This window comes from Falco peregrinus, chromosome 1 (genome assembly GCF_023634155.1).
Source record: "Falco peregrinus isolate bFalPer1 chromosome 1, bFalPer1.pri, whole genome shotgun sequence".
Taxonomy (NCBI): domain Eukaryota; kingdom Metazoa; phylum Chordata; class Aves; order Falconiformes; family Falconidae; genus Falco; species Falco peregrinus.
In genome coordinates, this window is record NC_073721.1 from 78,947,041 (window position 1) to 78,967,890 (window position 20,850).

Below are 20,850 nucleotides of genomic sequence, written 5' to 3' on the forward strand. Positions count from 1 at the left end.
GCCATGGCTTTTTCTCACCAGGGGTAGAGCATTAAGTCCTGGACTCTTCTTAATACCCACAGAGGCTCCACACCAGCACTGGGAAGAAGAGCAGCAGGACACAGCAGAGGCTGTCGGGGATCCGAGGTCCATGGGAGGGTTTCCAGGAGCTGCAGCCCAGCCCTGGGGCTGCAGCCATGCTCCACACCAGGCTGCCCAGGCTTTGAGGCAGCTCGGCACGTGTCTCCATCAGCCTCCTAAGGACAGGTCCTGCAAGCCCTGGCAGGAAGAACTGCTTCTACCTGACATTCAGGCTTCCACCCCACTGCCCCTCCAGCACAACCCACCCAAAGGGCCTGACCCACCGAGCAGTCAGGGCCCGCTCAGCACCAGGACTGGCTTCAACTAAAATGTTTGCAGCAGTACGTGCTGGCACCCAGGCAGAGACTTGAGGGGCCTCATCTGTCAACAGCCCATCTGCTAAGGCAGCTGTAAATACGTACCAGTCCACATTCCTCCCAGCTTTAAATCTGCTGTTTTCACTGAAGCTAAATGGAGGATGAACATGGTCCCTGGTGTGTCTATCAGCTAGTACAGCAAATTCTCTTACCACCTCTTATCCTGACATGAGGTAAGTAAGAAACAACTGGCTTGTTTCCACACTGGTACCAACAGGTAAATCATCTCTTACTTGAAAGAGCTGCCACCTTCTACCAGGATCAGCTGCTTTATTTAGCCACAATGAAAACTTGCTGGAGGACCTATGGCTGGGGAGATATTAGACTCTGCTGTTCTCCTCATCTCATTTAGAAAAAGGAGAAACCCATATTTAACTCAGAAACTTTGTTACCACTAATCTGTTAGAAATCAAATACACATTATAGTGATGCTGTAAGTAACATTCCCACTGTGGGTTAAAAAAAACTCCCAGCACACACCTGGAGTGATATATGGTCTATCAAGCCTTGCCACCAGCATCTCTTCTTATTCCCTGAAGCTGCGTCAATCAGACTGTGTTTTCTCCTCCTTCTTATAGGTTGGAAACAAATGACTAGTACCTCTGCAAACCTGTGTATAAAGGGTATGATGTCCAACCCACTCATTTGCAAAGGTGCTCCACACAATAATGCGTGAGCCAGTATGAGTAAAGGAGGCAAAACTCACCCAAGCCACAGTAGACTTGTTTTATCTTGAATCAGCTCTGGTCTGCTGTTTGTTTTTAAACCCAAAACTTGATTTTGTCATCTGGCAGGGTGCATTTCCCTGTGTTGGTTCAAAGCTAGGAATATCACTGCCCTCTCATACATCCCAGAAGATCCCTTCCAAGGGCCTCCTACTTGAGGAACCCATGAGCTTTCCAGGGGCTTCTCTGCCAGATCAGAGCATGCACCAGCTCCAAGGAGCCAATTTCTACCACATGCCTCCCTTTTGAGCTGGGGTCCCAGGCCTCCCCTGTTTAATGCTGTCACAAACTCATACAACACCTCATCTGGTGGGCAAGAAGTCACAGTCTGAGACAGGATGTAATTTGTCATTCTTCACGGACAGAGGGCAAAGTGTGTCCCCTCAACACCTACCAACAGGACTATCTGGGAAGGTGAAGGTCAACTCAGGGTTTCTCTTCTTCCCAAGACGGTGCCATGGTCTCACATTTCTGCAGGCTGATTTCACATATGCTCCAGAAACAGTCCCCTGACACTTACACTAATCCCCTGCAGGTCACATCACCTAGACCTCACAGTGGGAGTACAGCAGAAACCCAGAGCATGTGTGTGCATGTGTAAAGGACTAAAGTTAAATTAGAAGCTGCCACAGTTAAGAACACTGATATAAGAATTTCACATCAAGAAGCAAATACAACAGCCTTTCACCACTGGCAACAGAGTGGAGAAAAGTTTTTTTTTAACTGGAAGACAGCTACTACTATTTTCCCTTAATCTGAATTAAAATGGGAATCAAGAACTTCTAATTTATGTGAAGATGTAGGAAGAGAAAGCCAGAAAGAGCTTACCCACTGATGGAAACAAACTGGAGAAGCATCTGGAGAATTTAGTCTCAAGTTCCATCTCAAGAAGGCTCTAATGGGAAGGAGTGTGTCCCGAGAGAAGGAAACCATCAGCCTCAAATAACAAATTCTCATTGCTTGGAGTCCCACTAAGGTGTGAGAGAATTGTGAGATACTACAGCTACTGCCTGCACCAACCTGATCTGCAATAACCGGGGAGAGGTCAGTGAATCTACATAAATTCACCGTGGTCCTGAGCTACAGGAAGTTACAAGCTTGATGTACACAGACCTTCTTCTGGATAGTGCACGGGCCAGTACTTCAGGGAGATCAGCTTTATTCCTGCCTTTGCTTCTGATCTGCCGGGTAATCCAGAGGGAAGAGAAGCTGCTTTCTCCGTATTTTTTCCCCTATCTGTAAAATGTGAACAGCGTCCCTTGATCTCCTTTGCAAAGTGTTGAGTTCTACTGATGAAACACTTAGCAAAAGAGCTAAGTATCATTAAAAGCATTCCCCTCAAAATGCCACAACCATGACTGTACAGGTGATCAAATTAAAAAAGTTGACAGTTTCCTCAAGCACTGAATGGCAAAAAGGAATGACAATTAATTACACCAAACCTCAGTATGACATCCTTGCAAACTAGAAAACTGCCATTCACCTTTCTCCATTATCACCTTCACCAGATCTGCTGGGGGAAGCTAACAGCCACCACAGCAGAACCACGAGCAAAGGGTTGGGGCCCAGGTATCCCTGCACCCAAGCATGGGTAGACAGGAGAGGAAAAGGAGGAGGAAGGGATACTGACCTTTCCACCAAACACAGGTGGCACAACACACAGGATGGAGGGCAGCAGCACTGCGGTGGCTGCCTGGGGCAGCTGTTAACCACCAGCCTTGGGGCACAGCACCAACCGGAGCTCTGGCCCTCAGATGCATACGTACACACACTCTCCATGAGCCCACCTGCCAGCAAATGCCTGAAGCCCCCAACAGAAAGAAATGCATGTGGTTTTCTACTGCTTAGTGTAATGGCAGCACTCTGGAGCACCAGCGCCACCAAACTTAAGCGCACACTCCAGAGACAGCCCAAGGCTCACAGTGACTCCACGGAGCAGCCACAGTCACGCACACAGCAGCCTGGGGGTTTCTCTGGGGAGAAGCAGACAAGGAGAAACAACGTGCAATTTGCACACAACGTCCTGCCCAAATCCTAAAGAAAAAGAAAAAAGCCTGCCTCGATAGGCAGCAAGATTAATATGTTTGTCTCCAGCAGTCTCTGTAAGAATGGAGGAGACAGCCCTTCTGTTACTGAGAGCTCTGCTTAACACACGCATAGATTAGTGACAGTAGGTTTCCACATGTTACCAAAGTTCAGCCACACTGACTTTGCAAAGAGGCTTTGCAGGCCATTTAATACCAGTTTAACACCACAGCATCTCTCAACACCCAGCTCTCTCCTGAGCCACAGACAATACTCTTGAGAACTATAGACTCGGGGGAGATGACTACATCTCTAGCAGCCTTCAGGTCCTGCAAGTCATTGAGTGACCAGCAACAAAGGCAAGTAACAAAGTAGATCTCTTGGCATAAACCTTAGCTCCGTGTAGCTGCTGCAATGGCATGGCCACAGCAGAACTTACCACTTTATTTCCTAGCTAGCATAACAATTAGCTACTGGTAACTCATGGATCTTCCTAAACTTTCTAAAGCAAGACCTAGACTAATTTCCCTATGAATTTAAGCAGAGGAAACAATTTAAACAGAGAAAATTTAAATTAAATTTAATGACTTGCTGGGAGTTCTCTTTATTATGCAAAAGAAAATCCTTTAAAACCCAATTCACTTTTTGCTGCTGGCTCTTAATGATTTCTTTATTGCTTGGACATGATAAAGCAGCTGGGTCAATCATTCTTCTACATTATCATACCTCCAAGAACCTGACATTTATTTCCACACAAAATCATTTAACAGAAAAGCGTTCGGTCATCTTGCAAAAAAAAACCCAAAAAACACCACAAAACAACAACAACCAGAAAAACAACTAAGGTGGTGGGGTTTTTTTTTCCTTTTAGTCAACAAGAGAGCTAGGATTCTGCTTCAGCTGCTTAGGTCATATCTGACCCTCACTGGAGTAGGAGTTCAGAAATAATAGACATATTGAAAAAGACACAGCATAATCAAATATTTGAGAGCTGATCAATTCCCTTTTCAACAGATGTAAGCATTCAAGATTATATAGCTTGATTTATAGCTATCCAACACCCATACACATCCATACGCACACACACACGCTGCATGGGACCATATTTCAGTAACAACGGCATTCCTCATCTCATCCTGCTTCCTCTTGTGCTCCCACCCAAACGTGAGTAAGGAAACTTTGACCATGTTAGTCTAGAAAGAATCACAGAGGCAATAAGCAAGACCCGGTGGCAGGATCCATTTCCCTCTCATTCTGTAACATTTGCATCAACCCATCTTCCATTTCCCTCTCATTCTGTAACATTTGCATCAACCCATCTTTTTTTTTTTTTTTTTAGTCCCACATATTTTAGGGAAAGCCTCTTAAAAAGAGCCCTAAGATAGTTTATCTTGTTATACTTAAGTGCAAACCCATTCTCCATTTGGCTTTCAGGGAAAGTGCTTATCCTTGGCCCTGGGGATTTGGTAGATGGCAGCACCTCTCCTACAGTTTAATCTCAAAGATGCTGTGTAATCCACTGCCCCCCAGATTAATCTTGCCATCACTACAGTTAAGGAGGCCAACCTACAAACTCCTTACAGATCACCTGCCGCTACAGAATGAGAACTGAAGTTTCTTAATTCATGTGTCAGAGAATGAGCTAAGAGCACGAACTGAGGCTTCTACTCTCCTCCAGTTTACACTGATCAGTGCTTCTTTGTGGCTGCAGTTCTGCAGACCCTTAGCACACATGCACAGCCACAGCAAAGCTTAGCACTGTCTTATGTGTTTGCAAGGTGCTGTTAATTCATTTCTTGACTCCATGAGTCAAAAGCCTTTTGACGTGACTCCATGAGGAGAACGCTAAGGTTAAAGCGGTGAGGTAGGCAGGACTCCATCCACAAGCAGCTCCTACATCAGCTTGGAAACCAGAGCTCAAGTTTCACCTTTCTTAGAGGAGGGACTCATTAGCAGGCTGAAGTGGGGAGCATGTAACTTCTCACTACTTTCTGACCCTCAGTCCTTAGCATAGATTACTGACCACCTTAGCCCTCCTGCTTTCCTCTCTGTTCTGCACCAGGCCTCATAGACCCTCGGTCCCCCCGTCGGTGTGCAGGGCATGTCAGTACCTCGTGGTGGATCCCCTCCGTGGCAAGTCGTTTAAGAAGTACGGCTTCAAATATTCAGCCAGGCAACCCCCTGGCCATCTGGTGACCCAGTGTCTTCATACAGCCTTGTACCATGACCCTACACTGCTCTCTGGGTGAGAAAAACTGTCCCAAATGCCCAATCCAGCCATCTTCCCAAACTGGGCTCACCAAAACCAGACAATGTATGTTGGAACAGTAGCATTACGGGTCTGAACTCCAAATTCAGACTGAATCACCTCAGATTTGTTTAAAGTCTAAATAAATACTTGCTCAAAATTATTTTTCTGCATTCGGAATTAGAAAGCAAAAATGGAAGAAGAAATTAAATCTACCCGTTCCACTACAGGTTTTTATGGCTGCTTCCACCTGCACCTCAGAGAAGAGCTGGAAAAGTATAGCAGCTGGCCTGTGTTCACTGAATTTAAAGGCCAAGGGCTGATTACTGAAAACTGCCTTCACATGTTTCCAGCCCAAAACTCCATTCCCAGAAGATCTGGAGATTTAAAATGAATCCCCAGAATGAATAAAGGCAGCCTGCTGGCTGACATGATCTCCCTCCTTGTTAGTTTGATTAAGTGCTATGTTGACACAGCTACACTAATTCAAGCTTCAAAACAAATTCATCTCTGCTAGCCACATGTCTCCATGGCCACTGTGGCTAGCAGGCTTTGTTCCCAGCGGTCTTCTGATGCAGAAGTGAAAGTCACATCAATGCATTAGGTGTGGGACAGTTTTAAGTACACCACAAATATCTCATCTGTGCTCTAGGGCACCTTCTCTGGGTCACAAACCACAGTGTTAAGCAACCTACACACCCTTGTTTTCTGGCTGGCCTTCATTGCCACTAGAGTCTGTCCCACAAGGATACACATGGTCCTGCTGAACCTGATTTGTTTTAACCTAAGTGAAGCAACTATGCGGCTATGCTCTGACCTGTCACAGTTTTCAAAGACAAGAAGAAGTCTTCCATCAGCCAGAGGATGAATGAAAAAGAGAACAGTCTGGAGTAAGATGGCTCATGGGCTTATTCTCTGGTACCCCAGATTTGCTGGCCTTTCACTAATGGGCCTTCCTCAAGCACGAAAAGCCTCCTTCCTTCAAGACCTAGCCGAACCAAGGTAGTACCCATTATATTTTAGGTAGTCTATTCATACGAGACTGTAACTACAGCTCCATCTGACATTCTTCTTCACTTTCTTTAGAGAAATCAGCTTGCAGCTCAATTAAGGAGACTAACCTGCATGGCCCACCTCCCTGCAAAGGCCAGATGAGGACAGCTGATCCTCTTCCAGCTCTGATAGTGGCTAAAGCCAGCCACCCAGCAGCTTCTCTTCCTTTAATAGGAAGAACATGTACTTATAATCAAGCATCAGGACTGTGGATATTAGCTGGATTAAATGGTTTAGTGGGCTAAGGCAGAAGGTGCTGTTGAATTAGGGCATCCCTACTCCATAGCATTCAATATACTAACATCCTTTTGGATACTGTATTGGGAGGCTTGGTACAAAGATTTCCTTTCTCTGATGCTGGTTCCAAGTCTGCACAATCCTTCCTTTGATAGCTCAAGTGATTAGGTGTTAACTAGAGGAACCTAGGCACTTAACACCAGGGAATTTTAGCACCAGGCTCACACGCCTCTCCCTACTTAGCTAAGGGATTTTTCTCACTCCTCACCAATGTTAACAGCAGGTACTTAAAGCAATTAGACCTCTCTGGTCTTTATTACTTCCTAGCTTGGTATCAGCTACTTCGTACCAATAAAAGAGCTGAATTAACAGGACCAGTGCAGCCCATTCTGCTTCCCTTCTTTATTCTGTATGAAAACACTGGGTCATGGAGCCACATGGACAGGCTGTGAGCTGCAGCGCTTTAGACCATTACTGCCAATTGCCATGGTATTTTACAAGGGGAAAACCACAGGTAGTAAAAGAACAAGAGGTACGGAGATCTAGGGAAGGTGATGTGGGGAATATGGGTAGACCATAGGGACATAAAGGCTGGAAGGATTTCACGAGTCCAGCAGAATAGCTTGCAGCTGTGCCTATGCTATGAAATAGCTGCCACACAGACCTGCAAGTTGCACAGACAGCCTAGGGACACAGGTACAATGTGCTGCTCCTGTGAAAATAAAGTCGCATGTCTACTGAGCAGCTCTTGCTTGCCGGGGAGTAACTGTTGCAAACTTTTCATCTAGGGATTGCAATAAACTCCTGTGTACTCTATGAATGGTGTTCAAAAAGAGGCTTTCCAGTATTTGCCCAGCTCGGTAGAAGCTCGCCCTTTTTTTCCTCTCTCTACCTTAACTCTCCATTAACCCTTAGCTTTAGTACAGGACCTCAGAGAATGATGTATCCCCACCCCCAAATATTTCTAAGCTTCACTTTGAAATTCCCAAGAGGGAATGGACAAGAGCTTTGAGCTCTTAAATCCTGCTGTCGGTTCTTGCCTGAAAGAGGTAAGTAGGAAAACTGATGGAAAGCTGAAGAAAGGAGCCTGTCCCTTGTCAGCATTCACCTGTAATGGATGCAAAATGTGGGGTTAAACACCAAAACTACTCCCAGGAACAGAAACGAATGGGGTACTTACACAGTTTCATCATTCTTGAACTCCAGCTCCCCGTAAGTGTCTTCGAAGTCTTCTCCACCTCCTTTTGCTGTTCCTTCTACTGTCCTAAATGGCACTATGACTGTACCCCGAGCACCTGATGTCCTTAGGACTTTGACTTCCATCACACCAATGCTCTCACTGACATGTATAACATCACACTCAAATGTGAAGATGCCAGCATGGTCATCATCCAGTATAGTCACTGTGGCCACACAAGGAGAAGCCAATATGGCCTTTGGGTATGGGGAGTTACTGAGCTCTGGAGGTTCCTCACTCTCCACCACACGGACATTACTGAGCCGCACAAAGAAATGCTCATCTTCCTCAAAGATGTCATCATCAATAATTCCCACTGAGAACTCCTTCTGAGTCTCTCCTGATTTCAAGACAACAGTCCCCTCTGTAAACTCATAGTCAGCACCAGCATTGGCAGAGCCATCCTCTGTTTTATAGTCCACATAGATGGTCTTGGACATGTCCCCTCCTTTCCGCACCACTGTCAGGAGAACGGCACCACAGTTCTCAAGACACTGGTAAGAGCAGGGGTCAAAATAAATTTTGGATATGAATTCCTCAGGTTCATCTGGTCGCACTTCATGCAAGCTGGTGGTCTTCTTGGCTTGCTCAGCTGCATGCTTCTTCAGAATATTGCCAGCTCCCGTCATCATTCTGGTAGCTTGAATCCGATAAAAGGCTCTGCTTTTTTGCTGATGAGACAAGGCATAGTAGTTAGCCATCTCTACCAGCTGGTCCAAGTCCTTTTCTGGGTGCTTTTGCTTCAGGTCCTTAAGGATCCGGATCATCTCTTTGCGAGATTCATCTACCTCCTTCCCCTCCACAGTCACTAAGTTTCCATCTAGAAAGTGGGAGTTCATCATCTTGCCATCCATCTCGATTCCTTTCGGGTGATCACCTTCTGATTCTATGATAATGCCCCTGTGCTTGTCAGTACGGTACTTTTTGTGCATATACTTATAGAAAAGCAGACGTCTATCTGCTATCCAAGCCAGAAGGACGCAAAGTGGAAAGAAGAAAAGCGTGAGCAGACCTTCCCAGACCTGAACCACACCTGGAGAGAAGACAGCAAGGATCATGTACAACCAGATGTAAGCAAAGATGCTCCACGCAGCTGTGACAAAGAAAACCCTCAGGTGTTTTATCTTTCTGGTTTCCCCATCAGGGATCACATAGACACAGATGGCAATGATGATAAACATATTGAAAGCAGCACTGCCAACAATTGTAGACGGCCCCAGGTCTCCAGCTATGAATCCATGCCCACATACTTCTATCAGAGACAGAAGGATCTCAGGAGCAGAGGAGCCCAGAGCCATGAGGGTCAAGTTGGAAACAGTTTCATTCCAAATCCGAATGGTGGTCGTTGTGGTCTCTCCATTGGGTTTCTTAATCGTGATTTCTTTCTCTTGTGATGTAATGACCTCTATAGATGCCATGAAACGATCTGCAATGATGGAGACTCCAAGGAACATGTAGATCAGTGCTACAAAGTATACGATAACACGGGCAATTTTGTCCCCAAGGGATGGGTTTTCTGGGTACCATATTGGCAGGATAACACCTTCCTTGCAGTCAAAAGATCCTGAACACGAGCTGTTTTGTACTGAACTGGTTGAGTCTCCCGTCAGGCCAGCATCCACCTGCAAACCATGCAAAAACAGCACAAAAGTAACCAGCCCAAAATGGAGGAAGGCCGAGGTGACAGGCTGCAAGCTTAACCACGCCATACACAAGATGCAACTTCCACTGTGTAGATCCAAAAAGGCCGAGAACCTGCAACAAACAAAACAGAGAGGGGGGAGGGAAGCATGAGAGAAAAAGAAGATGCAACATTTACCCAAATGCACTCCAGTATCTCACCACTGAAGAGTACCGGTAGAGATGCATGAGTTGTCTCTCTGTCACTTTGGAGAAGGTATTTAGCAGGGACCCTAACAAACTGCAGCATTTACATGCCCTGCAGATGAATATCAATTGCTAGAAGAGTAACTCGGAGGAAAAGTGTATGTATGTATGTATGAAATAGCCCACTCTAGACCTACAAAATGTGCACAGCAGGAGTACTGAGTGCTCAGCTGCCACTGACCTAATGGTGCCATGGTGCTCCCCAGCACACAGCACTTCAACTCAGCACAAGAAACCCAATCTAAAGGCTCCCTGTCTCACCACACAGGGGATAAGACAAGTCAAGGAATCACTCGCAACACAAGAAGCACCATTTAAGGCCAGTGAGCGACATCCAAATGAAGTCCTTTTGTAGGACATAATTCAGTTATGAATTATGAAGTACTTTAGTGGCCAAACCATCCCCACAGCCAGCCCCGCCTAACAGGCTGCAGAGTCTCCAGAAGGGTCCTAGGGCTCTCCTAAGCTTCTGAGGAACAGAGTCTCCAATTCAGGAGGTAAAAATGTCAGCCCAGAAACAGGGCAGAGCATTTGTGCTCAGCAAAGCACCAAAAGCCATTTTCAATAGCCTTTCCACCGTGATCTGGACAATCACACTTTACACCAACAATCCCGCTTTTAAATGGTCACAGAAACCACCACAGTTAGAAAAAGCTGTACTCATGAACCCAGAAGACAGAGTAAAAGGACATATCCACCAACGCTCCCTCTGTATCCCTAAGATATAGGTATTTTCAAACACCCTCTTAAAGCGAAAATAACCTCTAACCTAAAATACCACGCAAAACCAAAGGAGCTGATTCATGTATCGCACAGATTTGGCATATCACTGATCAATAATGCCTTCTATACTTATGGACTACATCGCTGTAGAGCTTGCACCACCTAAAATTGGATTCGGAACCCATCACATTGTCATGGATCACACTATTCTCCTTCCTTTATAACAGGCCTCAGGAAGCATTTGGTCTCAGCTTTAGCTGACAAATCACGTTTGTGAGTTCAGACACAGCCACGCATCTCACAGGAAACATCAAAGTTAATAGCAACATTATCTACAGCACTTGGAAGGTTCAAGAGCCTTAACTCCCACTAACTTTCATTGAGGCTTGTACTGCCAAATCAGTAGGGCTGGGATTAATTTCCCCTGCTGTAACTACTTAAATCTTGGGCAGTAAGTCAAATGAAGTCACTGAGGCTCCATTTGCAGCCACAGGAAAGAAATGGTCGCTTCCAGGGCACAACTCTTCCTGTCCCACCCTGCTCTGACCCAAAAGATGTATTTAAGACACACATCTCCAGAAGGGGTTTTGTCCCTTCCTACCTCTCCCCTTAGTCTCAAGAGGGTACCCAGCCAGCAAGTTTAGAGCAGATGCTTAACCTTGAGGTGGCAGCAGTTCAAAGAGATGAACTGGCCCCCAAACACTTGAGGAGATCCCTTGTCTCTCTCTTGCACTGTAAATATTCCAGGCAACATTTTAATGTTATCAGCATTAACAAATGCATCTCGAATGGCTATTTTATCATCATGTTGTGTCGCTTGCCTCTTTCCAAAAGCGGGTGCACTCTTCCCGATATCAACAAAAACGTTTTCAACTTTCAGATAAAAATCTATAAAGACAAGCAAAGCAGGAAGGAAAGCGTGAACGAGGACTGCAAATGAACAAAACCGCTCCTGACAAAGCACAGCAGAGGGGAGAGAATTGATTATGCAGTATCAGGATCACAAGTCCATATCTGACATCCTTGATATGAAAAAACAATACACTTCTTCACGCTACCTGGACTAATTCAGAAGAGTGAGATTCTCCCACGTTAGCCTGCTTACCTTCTCTCTCCAACACCTACTTACCTGCCTGTCTATCCTATTCCCCGGGGTTCAGAGGGACGTCAGCCCCAGTGAGGGCTGTTAGACAGCCCCAGCCCTAGCCACAGTCTTGAAGTCTCGTTAAAACACCTCGCTGCCAGCATAGCTCAGGGTCACGGGTCAGACTGAGCTACCCAGCATGTGCAACTTGGGTTCAGTCTGACACTCCCATTCTGCCTTCCCTCCCGCTCCGCATGGTATTGTACCAGATTTCTGGCTGCAGGATGTTGGGAAATACCTGAAAAAGGGACAGCGAATGTGCAGAGTAACTGTGAGCAGCGAGCACAAGACCTCTAGGCTGCAAGGCAGGTGTGTGCAGGTGCACAGTTGAGATGACATTCCAGCTACCTCTGACTCAAGGTGCACATGGAGACCAACCACACAAGCACAGCAGCTCCAAAACCACCCCAGGTACATCAGATCATCCTTTTCCATACTGCAGTTGCTGACAGTTGTATCCACCAACCAGTATCGAGAGGTATCCAACAACCTCTTACTTCCAGCTCCCAGCTCCTACTTAACTGTACAGCAGCCAGTGGGTGCTGTGTCTTCCAAGATCAGTCATGTAGAATCAGCTGACAGAAAGACAGGAGTAATTTCAAAAACATCTATGTGACTCAAGCACCTAAATTTGGTTTCAAAAATGACTTAAGAGTCTAAGTATCACTTAAATTCAGAGCCTTGTCTAGGAATAGTGCAATGACTAAACTGCCCTCTGAAATAAATCATCGCTACCACCAACTCCCTCTCTGTGGGACAACCACCTTCTGCAATTAACACTATCTGTCTACCTTCTGTAATGCCATGATGGTTTCTATTGCTAGCCATTCCTCAACACACTCCAGGACCTCGCCGATCCTTAAATTGTTAATTTGATTTTAAGTAGAAGGTAATTTTACTATTTTTCTGCCAACTAATCACATATTATTTCAAAAACAAACAAAAACCTCTACCAGAGTAATCCAAACTCGGGCTATGGGTTGTAGACTAAAGTCTCAGATTTCAGGAATACTTTTCTTCACTGGTTTTCACTTGCTTTGACAAACATTTTAATATTGTGGAGGTCACAATGATTTTCTAAAATGATATAGTAATGACCTGATACTGCAATTCTTTGACACAGAAAAACTCCCCAGTGAGATCAACAGGAACTGTCACACACACACTGTCTAATAAGATCTTAATATGTGTTCATTAACATGAAAAACATTAACCTAACGAATCTGAAAAACACAGTGAAGCATTCTTACTGTCATCCCCCACCTTGGGAACTGATGCAAAAGTGCTTTACAACATAGAATAAAACTATTAAATTTTAAAACAGCTTTGAATAAAACATTGAGGTAACACTTTTAACATTCAGATGACAGAGGATAGAAAAGTTAAAACTCACCCTGTAGCTCTAGGTCAGCCAGGTTGCTTACACAAGGCTCAAGGTTTCCCTCAAGTGTATCTATTAAACTCAGTCCAGAAATGACCAGAGGGGATCTACGTAGTTCTGGCTCTGCCAAGACTGAAGTAGACTCGTCCCCTTACCCTTAATCAATGCAAAAGAGAGACAAAACGCAGCAAACATCACTGCACCAGAATGAGCTAGTGTTCAAAACAAGGCTCTGAAAAGATTTATTTTAGCAGGGGGAATTCCTTCTACAAGAGTTGACAATGGCCATGTGATCCATAAATCCATACGTAGAACCCATAAATAAAAAGACCAGTTCCTGAAATACTTCTGGAGACAATGCAGGAAGTAGCATGGACCATGCTTGTCACAATTAAGCCTACAATAGACAATTACTTTTAGACAACTATCAAGCTCCTTACCGAGTTTCAGAAGACTGATGGTTTGTCTGCTGTGGACCTATAGTGAGGTAGAAAGCTGGGAAGGCTATACCAATCCCTTATAATTTAGCTTTTTGCATACAGCTGTTCACATGACTCTAAAGACAAAAGTATTTTCAATAGGAAGCATTCACAGCAAGAAATCAAATCAAGAGGCAACATAGCACAGTGATGGCTGCTAACACATAACCTCCACATGCCAAATTCCCCAGATCACTGCTCAATAAATACAAAACCAAAGACAAACCGCTAAGTCCCTATCAGTTTCTTATTTAGACAAAATTCCCCTTAAACCATCATAAACCCCTTTGAATTTGACCTGCAAATAAGATTAGGTTGTCTGGGCACCTCCCTTTCCTTCCCTTCTCCCTCCCACCCTCAGATAAATCAGACGCATGGGTACATCTGTGGCCATATATCCTCTCTCCCTCGACTCCAGACGAGCCAGGAAAGGCTGCCGATTAGATGTGAGCACGGGGTGAGCCCCGTTCAGGCGTGGGCGCTGCACAAGGGCCAGACAGAGACATCTCAAGATCAAGGGTTCTGTCTGCTTGACAAGCATCTGTCCCTGAGCAGAGCGGATACAGCGCTGCTATTGGTGACATCCCATACTCCCCACTCCGAAGCTGGAGGAGACAGAAATAAGGTTCAGCTTAATAACAGGGCCTCGCATTCCTCAGCTCCAAAGCACATAAAAGCTTTTTGATTGAGGACACATTTCTTTTTTATAACCATCAGCAAAACCTGAAATTATAACCTTTCTGCCAAAGAAAACAAATAACTGAGTTTTCACGGAAGAGGTATTATACCAAATTCACACTCCTCCTTCCCCCAAAATAAAAGCATAACAAAATATTTAATACAAAACAAAGCCGATTTTTCAATCATCTCCATTCAAATGCTATCGAGCCCTTTGCTCATCGCTACATGAGTAGTACTCAGAGTGTAAATTAAGATTTACCTGCAAACCAAAAAAGCCAGAGCAGTGTAATTAGATTAATTTTGTCACACAAATGCAAATTTCTGAACACAGGCTAGGCCTTAAACCATCCTACTTATGGCACACAGCTACCTGATACGAGCACAACCAAGGACCTGACTTTACACCAGTTATTGCACAGCGATAGGTAGCTTAGCTCCCTGCTACCGTACCAGCTAGGCTTCACGGGGAAAAAAGCACCATAACTCATGCTTAGGCCATGACAGATCCCCACAGTTTGGTTCTGTGGAAAAGTTATGGCAGGGAGCTGTAGGTGCTTGCTGCTTTGCACTTCACCGTAAACATGCCAAACCCCGGAATTAGCTGCCTACAGAATAACCCCCTCAGTACATGCCAAAAGCAGCCTTTTTTTTTCCTCTCAAGATCATGCAAAAAAGCTACCATAAAAAAACCTAGCTCTCATAGCTAGTCTTTTAATATTTACAGGCTGGTGTCTCTACTAATTTGAGCAATTCCTACCACTGTAGCGTGGTAAATGGGTGTTAATTGACATAATGACTCAAGTCTACTAATTCCTAACAGAAATGCTGCAGTGAAGGGATCCAGTTAGATTCAGTGAACCCAGTGGCTGATCCAAATGGAGCACAAGTCTGTGTATGGCTACAAGCAACCTCCAAACACTCAACTTATCCCGGGGAACTGGTCCGTGATGGTTTTTCTGTGTTTTAGTATCCATGATGCTCCTGGAGAAGCAGCCCCATAAATAGCTAACCCATAAAGATGCCCATATTTAATTGTCCCCTTCCACTACCGCACTGGCTGCACCCGACGAGCTGGACGTTTTATGTCCTTGCTTTCACCCCAGATGAAAAATACCTGTATAGGACAGATGGATACAGATGGATATATATGGATATAGGAGCTGCGGTTTACACTCTGTGCACAGCCATGTAAAGGAGGAGGTGGCAGACACTGCAGGAAGCCCTCCGGCGGGCGGCCACAGCCACGCTCTCAGCCAGCCTTATTTACGGTGTGGGCTCGCACAGTCTCCTCGGGAGCCGCAGTGCTGCTTGCTCTTCCGTTCCCCATACATGTCCATATGTCCCAGATTCCTCAACCTAAGGGACACTGAGCGTTACCCTTTTGGGTTTTTTTTCCCCCAGAACTGTAGCCTTTTTTACATTCAGAAAATAAAACCTGGTATTTAGGCTGACATGCAGATTAGTAGTGGCCATCCTCTTACTTAAAAAGCAGTATTATCTGCTCTGATGTAGATGAAGGGTTTTTTTCTTTTCATGAATATAACACTGTTGTTTTTCCAGGAATTTCGAGTGGCCAGTTCACACAGGAGCTAGCAGGGACCTCTGGAGGTCAGCCTGTCCAACCGTCCCCTGCTCCAGCACGGCCACCTAGAGCCAGCAGCCCAGGACCACATCCAGTTGGCTTCTGAATACCCAGAGGATATTCAAGGATGAAGGATGGAGTCTCCACAGCCTCCCAGGGTAATGTGCACCAGTGCTCAGCCAGCCTCACACTAAAAAAGTGAAAAAGCACAGATACAAGTGCAGGCGTGCCGGTGACAAGCACACCCAGTGCTGGCCCATGGGCGGCCAGAACAAACTCACCCTGTGCATGCACCGCACTGGGGGATCACTGCAGCGCCTCAGTGGCAACCACACGTGAGTCTGGCAAAAAGTCACTGTCCTGACCTTTTGGAAGTCACTGGGAAGCCTCCATTGCACGTTTAGAGGCAGCTCCTCAAACATCAGTCTTTTTATTGCATTTAGGGGTATTTCTAAACAGAATTAAAGCCTCCAGTGTTTGAATACCAGTGCACATCTGGACACACCATTCTACGCCGTCTGAACAGTGACAAATTGAGAGGGCAGGTACTTAGCAGTGCCTGTGATGTGAAAGGCCCAGTGAAGAGGTTGAAGGTCCTTCCTTTGAGGTTTAGGAGGCTGAGGGAAATCAAGAAGTGGAGTTACTGGGTCACCTGCTCAGTGGCTCCCCTGCCTCCTCCATGGGCTGGAGACAATCCGGAGCAGCCACCCGACCACACGTGGGGTTGCAACAGGCAGTGACTCCTCCGTGGCAGCCTTCAAGGCAGTGGTTTTCATCACTCTCCTTCTTGCTGGTTTATAAAGAGCAGCAAAGACCATTTGGGGAACAGGGGGGAAGGGAAAAGAAATTATTCCAGCGGTGTGAGGAAAACTTCTTGTCAGTAAAAGACATTTTATGTACTGCCCGTGGCAGCACACTGGGTGTGTTATTTACTGCTCCTGCTTCACAGACATATTATACTGCTGGTTCAGGTGCCACCATCAGAGTGCAACTTACCACCTAGTGACTCACGGCATCCTAGAGGAAAGATGACAGCAGCAGCTCATGACATTTCTTTGGCACTTTCATGACAGATCTGCAACATCTACAATTAAAGACCCTAGGATTTGTTGTCAACAGTATGTTCGTGCTGCAGAGCCGGTAGTTACTTGTATTCAAAGGCAGGCTAAGCGGTAAATAAGAGGGGGAAAGGTGCTGTAGTCATCTCTCGCCCTCTTTAGATCCAGAGTTCGTTAAGAAAACACAAGCTTTCTGATGGAAAACACTCATTTGAGGCAAACAAAACAAACCATGAGATGTGCTGAATTTGATGCAACAAGTAGCCAAGCAGGGAGCCCTTCCCTGGCTGGCTGATGGGCTACTGGGTCAGCCACCAGCCAGCCACGCTGGGTGCTAACCCCAGCAGCTGGGGCACACGCTGCTCCAATCCTCCAGAATGGGCCTGTTTATTCGTAACTTCTCCTCAAAGGAAAAACATGAAGAAAATGTCTGAATTTTTTTTTTTGTCCAAATATAGCAAAAACTTATTTTTACAAAAAATGCCATGTCACACACAACAGAAATTATAAGCCTTCCACAAGTCTATTCAGAAGGGCTCATTCCTGGCTCGGTACGAAAGGAAATATTAAAATATTTAATGGAGGCAGAAGCAGCACAAACGAGGCAGTGGAAGACTGGGCAGAAAACTGGGAGGGGAGAGGAGGAGGAGAAGGCTACACCTCAGAAATCACCTTTACCACTGCAATGAAGAAGCAGCAGTTGTCATTTGTCACGTTAGACTGAAGACTTCCACACTCCGTGTGACAGGCACAGTAAATGGGGCAGATAGGAAAGGCTCTCGCTTAGCCCAGTTAGCACAGGTTTCACTAATTTCAGAATTATACCACAGCCAGAAGAGTTGTCTGGTCCACGCCTCAGGGGCCACAGTTGCCGTGTTCCCCTTGTGAAAATTATTTCCTAGTACTTTGTCCAGCCCAGTTTTAAATTACCCAAGTGATGGCATTTCCACAACCTCCCATAGAGACTCTGCCATGATGTAATTTATCTTGGAGGTTTTAGCCGTCTTCCTTATGTTTAGGATGAAATTAAGAAAATTTATGCTGCTAGTTCTCATTATCCTGTCCTTGGAGCACTCTCAACCATTCTCCTCCCTGCCTGAGATTTACATGCTTCAGATAACTTGTAAATAGCTGTTCTCCTCCACAGTCATTCTTTGGCCAAAGCACACAAATTTATTTTAATCTTTATAAATTAGCCCAACCTGCCCTTTAATAATTTATCTTCATCTCCTCTTGGTTCTCCATCTTTGCAGCAGTCAGGAGCAGACGGGTGTCTGGGAGAGCCGTACCTCAGCACCTGCTCCCACTGAACCCAGCAGCAGATCTGCTCTTGTTGGAGCAGGAGAGCTGAGCCTGGGCAGCGGAGTCTCACCCCTCAGCTCCGCCGTACAGCAGGCTTTCCTGAGGTACCGCACTGTTACAAAGATTAAATCGAGATTGATTTGCAGAAGCTCACTGTGTTTCTCATATCCAAAGGTCTCTCCGCCTGTTTGCTGTGTCCCCAGCGTGGCGGGGCTTGTGTGAGGAGCGCTGCGCTGCGCTGGCTGGCGTGTGTGGAACAAAACAGAGATTTCCAGAGTTTCAACCAAGAAGTCAGGGTCTCCAGCTGAGAGGAGGGAAATATGCTGTGATGCGCTCACTGCTGCTGCTGCAGATCTGAGCACAGCGGGAGGCATGAAAAATGCACTGAGCTATGGGTTATCCTCAAAATACCTCCCACTTCACTTCGAAGGTGCCAAAACCTGTAAATTCTCCCATTTGAATACAGTTATCAAGTAAGATTTCACACAGCATGCTCACCCTTTGCCGACACATATCCCCACGTACCTCTTATTGACAATTTAGGCATCTTAATCCTTTGGTGTTTTTTTCAGCTGCTAATTCTGCAAATGCTTTAAAAAAATAAACGCTCACATCTACCATGATTAATTCATTCTTCGTAAGTCCAGGCTGTTTATTGCTCTTTGTTCATTTATGCACTAGCTGTTTACAGATTCTCTCTTAATATTAGCTCTGTTATTTGCTAGAGACTCAAGTTATATTTACCATATGGTAATTGCAAAGATGACATGGACAACAAACAGTGGAAGCTGAGCTGCTACGACAATTACAGTAAGTGGCAGCAGTCTCCAGGCTATCTGCTGCCCCACCTTCATTTCTTCACCCCCCACCCTCTGATGGCTTCATTGTGGGCTGCATAAAGCCATACGCCTCTGATCTCTACAGCAAAGACAGGCAGAGATTTGTTCTTCACTATGGCATTACCAGACCGGATTATTCGCCTTTTTTCTTTCAGTCTGTGTTTCAGCTGCAGGTCTGCCCTCCCTGGCTGGCTGCCCCACTCTGTCCTGTCATGAGTAGGTAATCTGAAATACCATCTGGAGCTAGTCACCCTCAGTACCCACATTTTCTCTCTCACTGTTACAACAGCAGCACTAAATTCCCCCACCATCCCATCCATGGTCTCAGCGTGTCTCAGATATTTCACCGAAGGAGTCACAAAGGACCAGATTTCACAGGGTAGTTACAAGCTTAACGGAGCAGCTCTTTCACCCACTTGGACACCTTGACCCCACTGAAATCATGGATTTTCCACTGGACACCTAAACATGATTTAAAACTGCTGCAGAAAACCGAACAGATGACTCTAGGAGAGGCCGCTGCTGCCTTCTCCAAAGAAAGACAGGAGAGCAACCATTTCTTGGTTCTTGCCAAGAGCACTGGGCAGACGCCACACCCCAAAAAGCACAGTGCTAAGCCAGGTAAATACATGAGTTGATTCTTCAAGAAGGTTCAAAAAATCAAGATTACTTACACATGTGTACCAACTCAGGAGCAGCACATACAACAAAGCACCTTGTCTGAAAAGGAGGAGGCTCCTCCTTTGCCATTTCTAACATGCCTGCAACTATGCTCTCCCAATTCCCAGCAGTCAGCAAGTCTTAACTTAGATACCAGTGAGGAACGTTTGAAAACTGGATGCAGAGCACCACGTGTCAGAAGAATTTCCCAGCAAAGTACATAATAATCATGCTGTTGATTATCTCCAAAGTGGAAGAAAGAGCATTTTCACAGTATTCAGAGCACTACTTATACCAGCTGCTCTCCCTTGACCCTCCCCTCCAAAAGCCACCTTTTGCACAAAGTCGTCTTGAAAATGAGGACTATCTTTCCAGCCCAGACAACTTGTATACCACCAACAGACAGCTGGCAAGAGAGAAGAGAAAGAGGGTCCTTAGGACCAGATTTTCTCTGGCGTTTTATGCATAGGTCAATGAGCCCAAGTCAGCAAAGCCATCTTATTCTACTGGAAGAGCTACCTGAGGAGCTTTGGCAACATTTCACATAACATTAAACCTCCAAAAAGAAAGCTTCATCTATCTCCTTTTTGCAATTCATGTCACACGCATCAGCTGGGAGCATCTTCCTGCTTCCTCCATACCAACTGTATTCCTGTACATCCCGCCATGGTTCCTCCCTCCTCCCAGTGCTCCATGCTGGCCCTGGATTTGCTACAACTAGTCCTGCCAACAGGAACAGCTGAGTCATGGGAGATGACCACATCAGCCAAATGCACTGAAACAAGACAAGGGAAGGAGAAAATCCTCCTTCCCCCCACAGGTCCAGACCCTAGCAAACAAGGCCTGGAGTCTCTCTTCTCCACCACATGCCCAGCATCACCTCAGAACAGCATCCTGAAATGCCTCATTCTGGAGTTACAATGACAGGAGTCACTAGCTTAATGCAGGTACTTGGATAACATGTTTATCCCACGCACCCACCCACTGTATGGTCTATTTAAGCCATCGAGGCAAAGAGAGAGGACAGCCTCTATCCTGTCACTGAAGGACACAGACTCCATTATGGATGCTAGTAGTCCTACATCTCCATCAGTTTTACAGAGAAGCTCAAGTACCCTCCAGGAAGTGCAGAAATTATCTTTCCACCCACTT

The 20,850-nt window shown here is 45.7% G+C and overlaps 1 protein-coding gene across 4 annotated transcripts in view; it reads right to left on the minus strand.

The window, feature by feature from the left end:
• SLC8A3 (solute carrier family 8 member A3) overlaps positions 1-20,850 on the minus strand; it is a 114,573-nt gene that overhangs the window by 84,794 nt on the left and 8,929 nt on the right. For all 4 annotated transcript variants that reach the window (XM_055791552.1, XM_055791542.1, XM_055791551.1 and 1 more), the window contains exon 2: positions 7,906-9,717. In XM_055791552.1, the coding sequence (XP_055647527.1) occupies positions 7,906-9,671 (1,766 nt within the window). In that variant the 5' untranslated portion in view covers positions 9,672-9,717. The remainder of the gene's footprint in view (positions 1-7,905; positions 9,718-20,850) is intronic.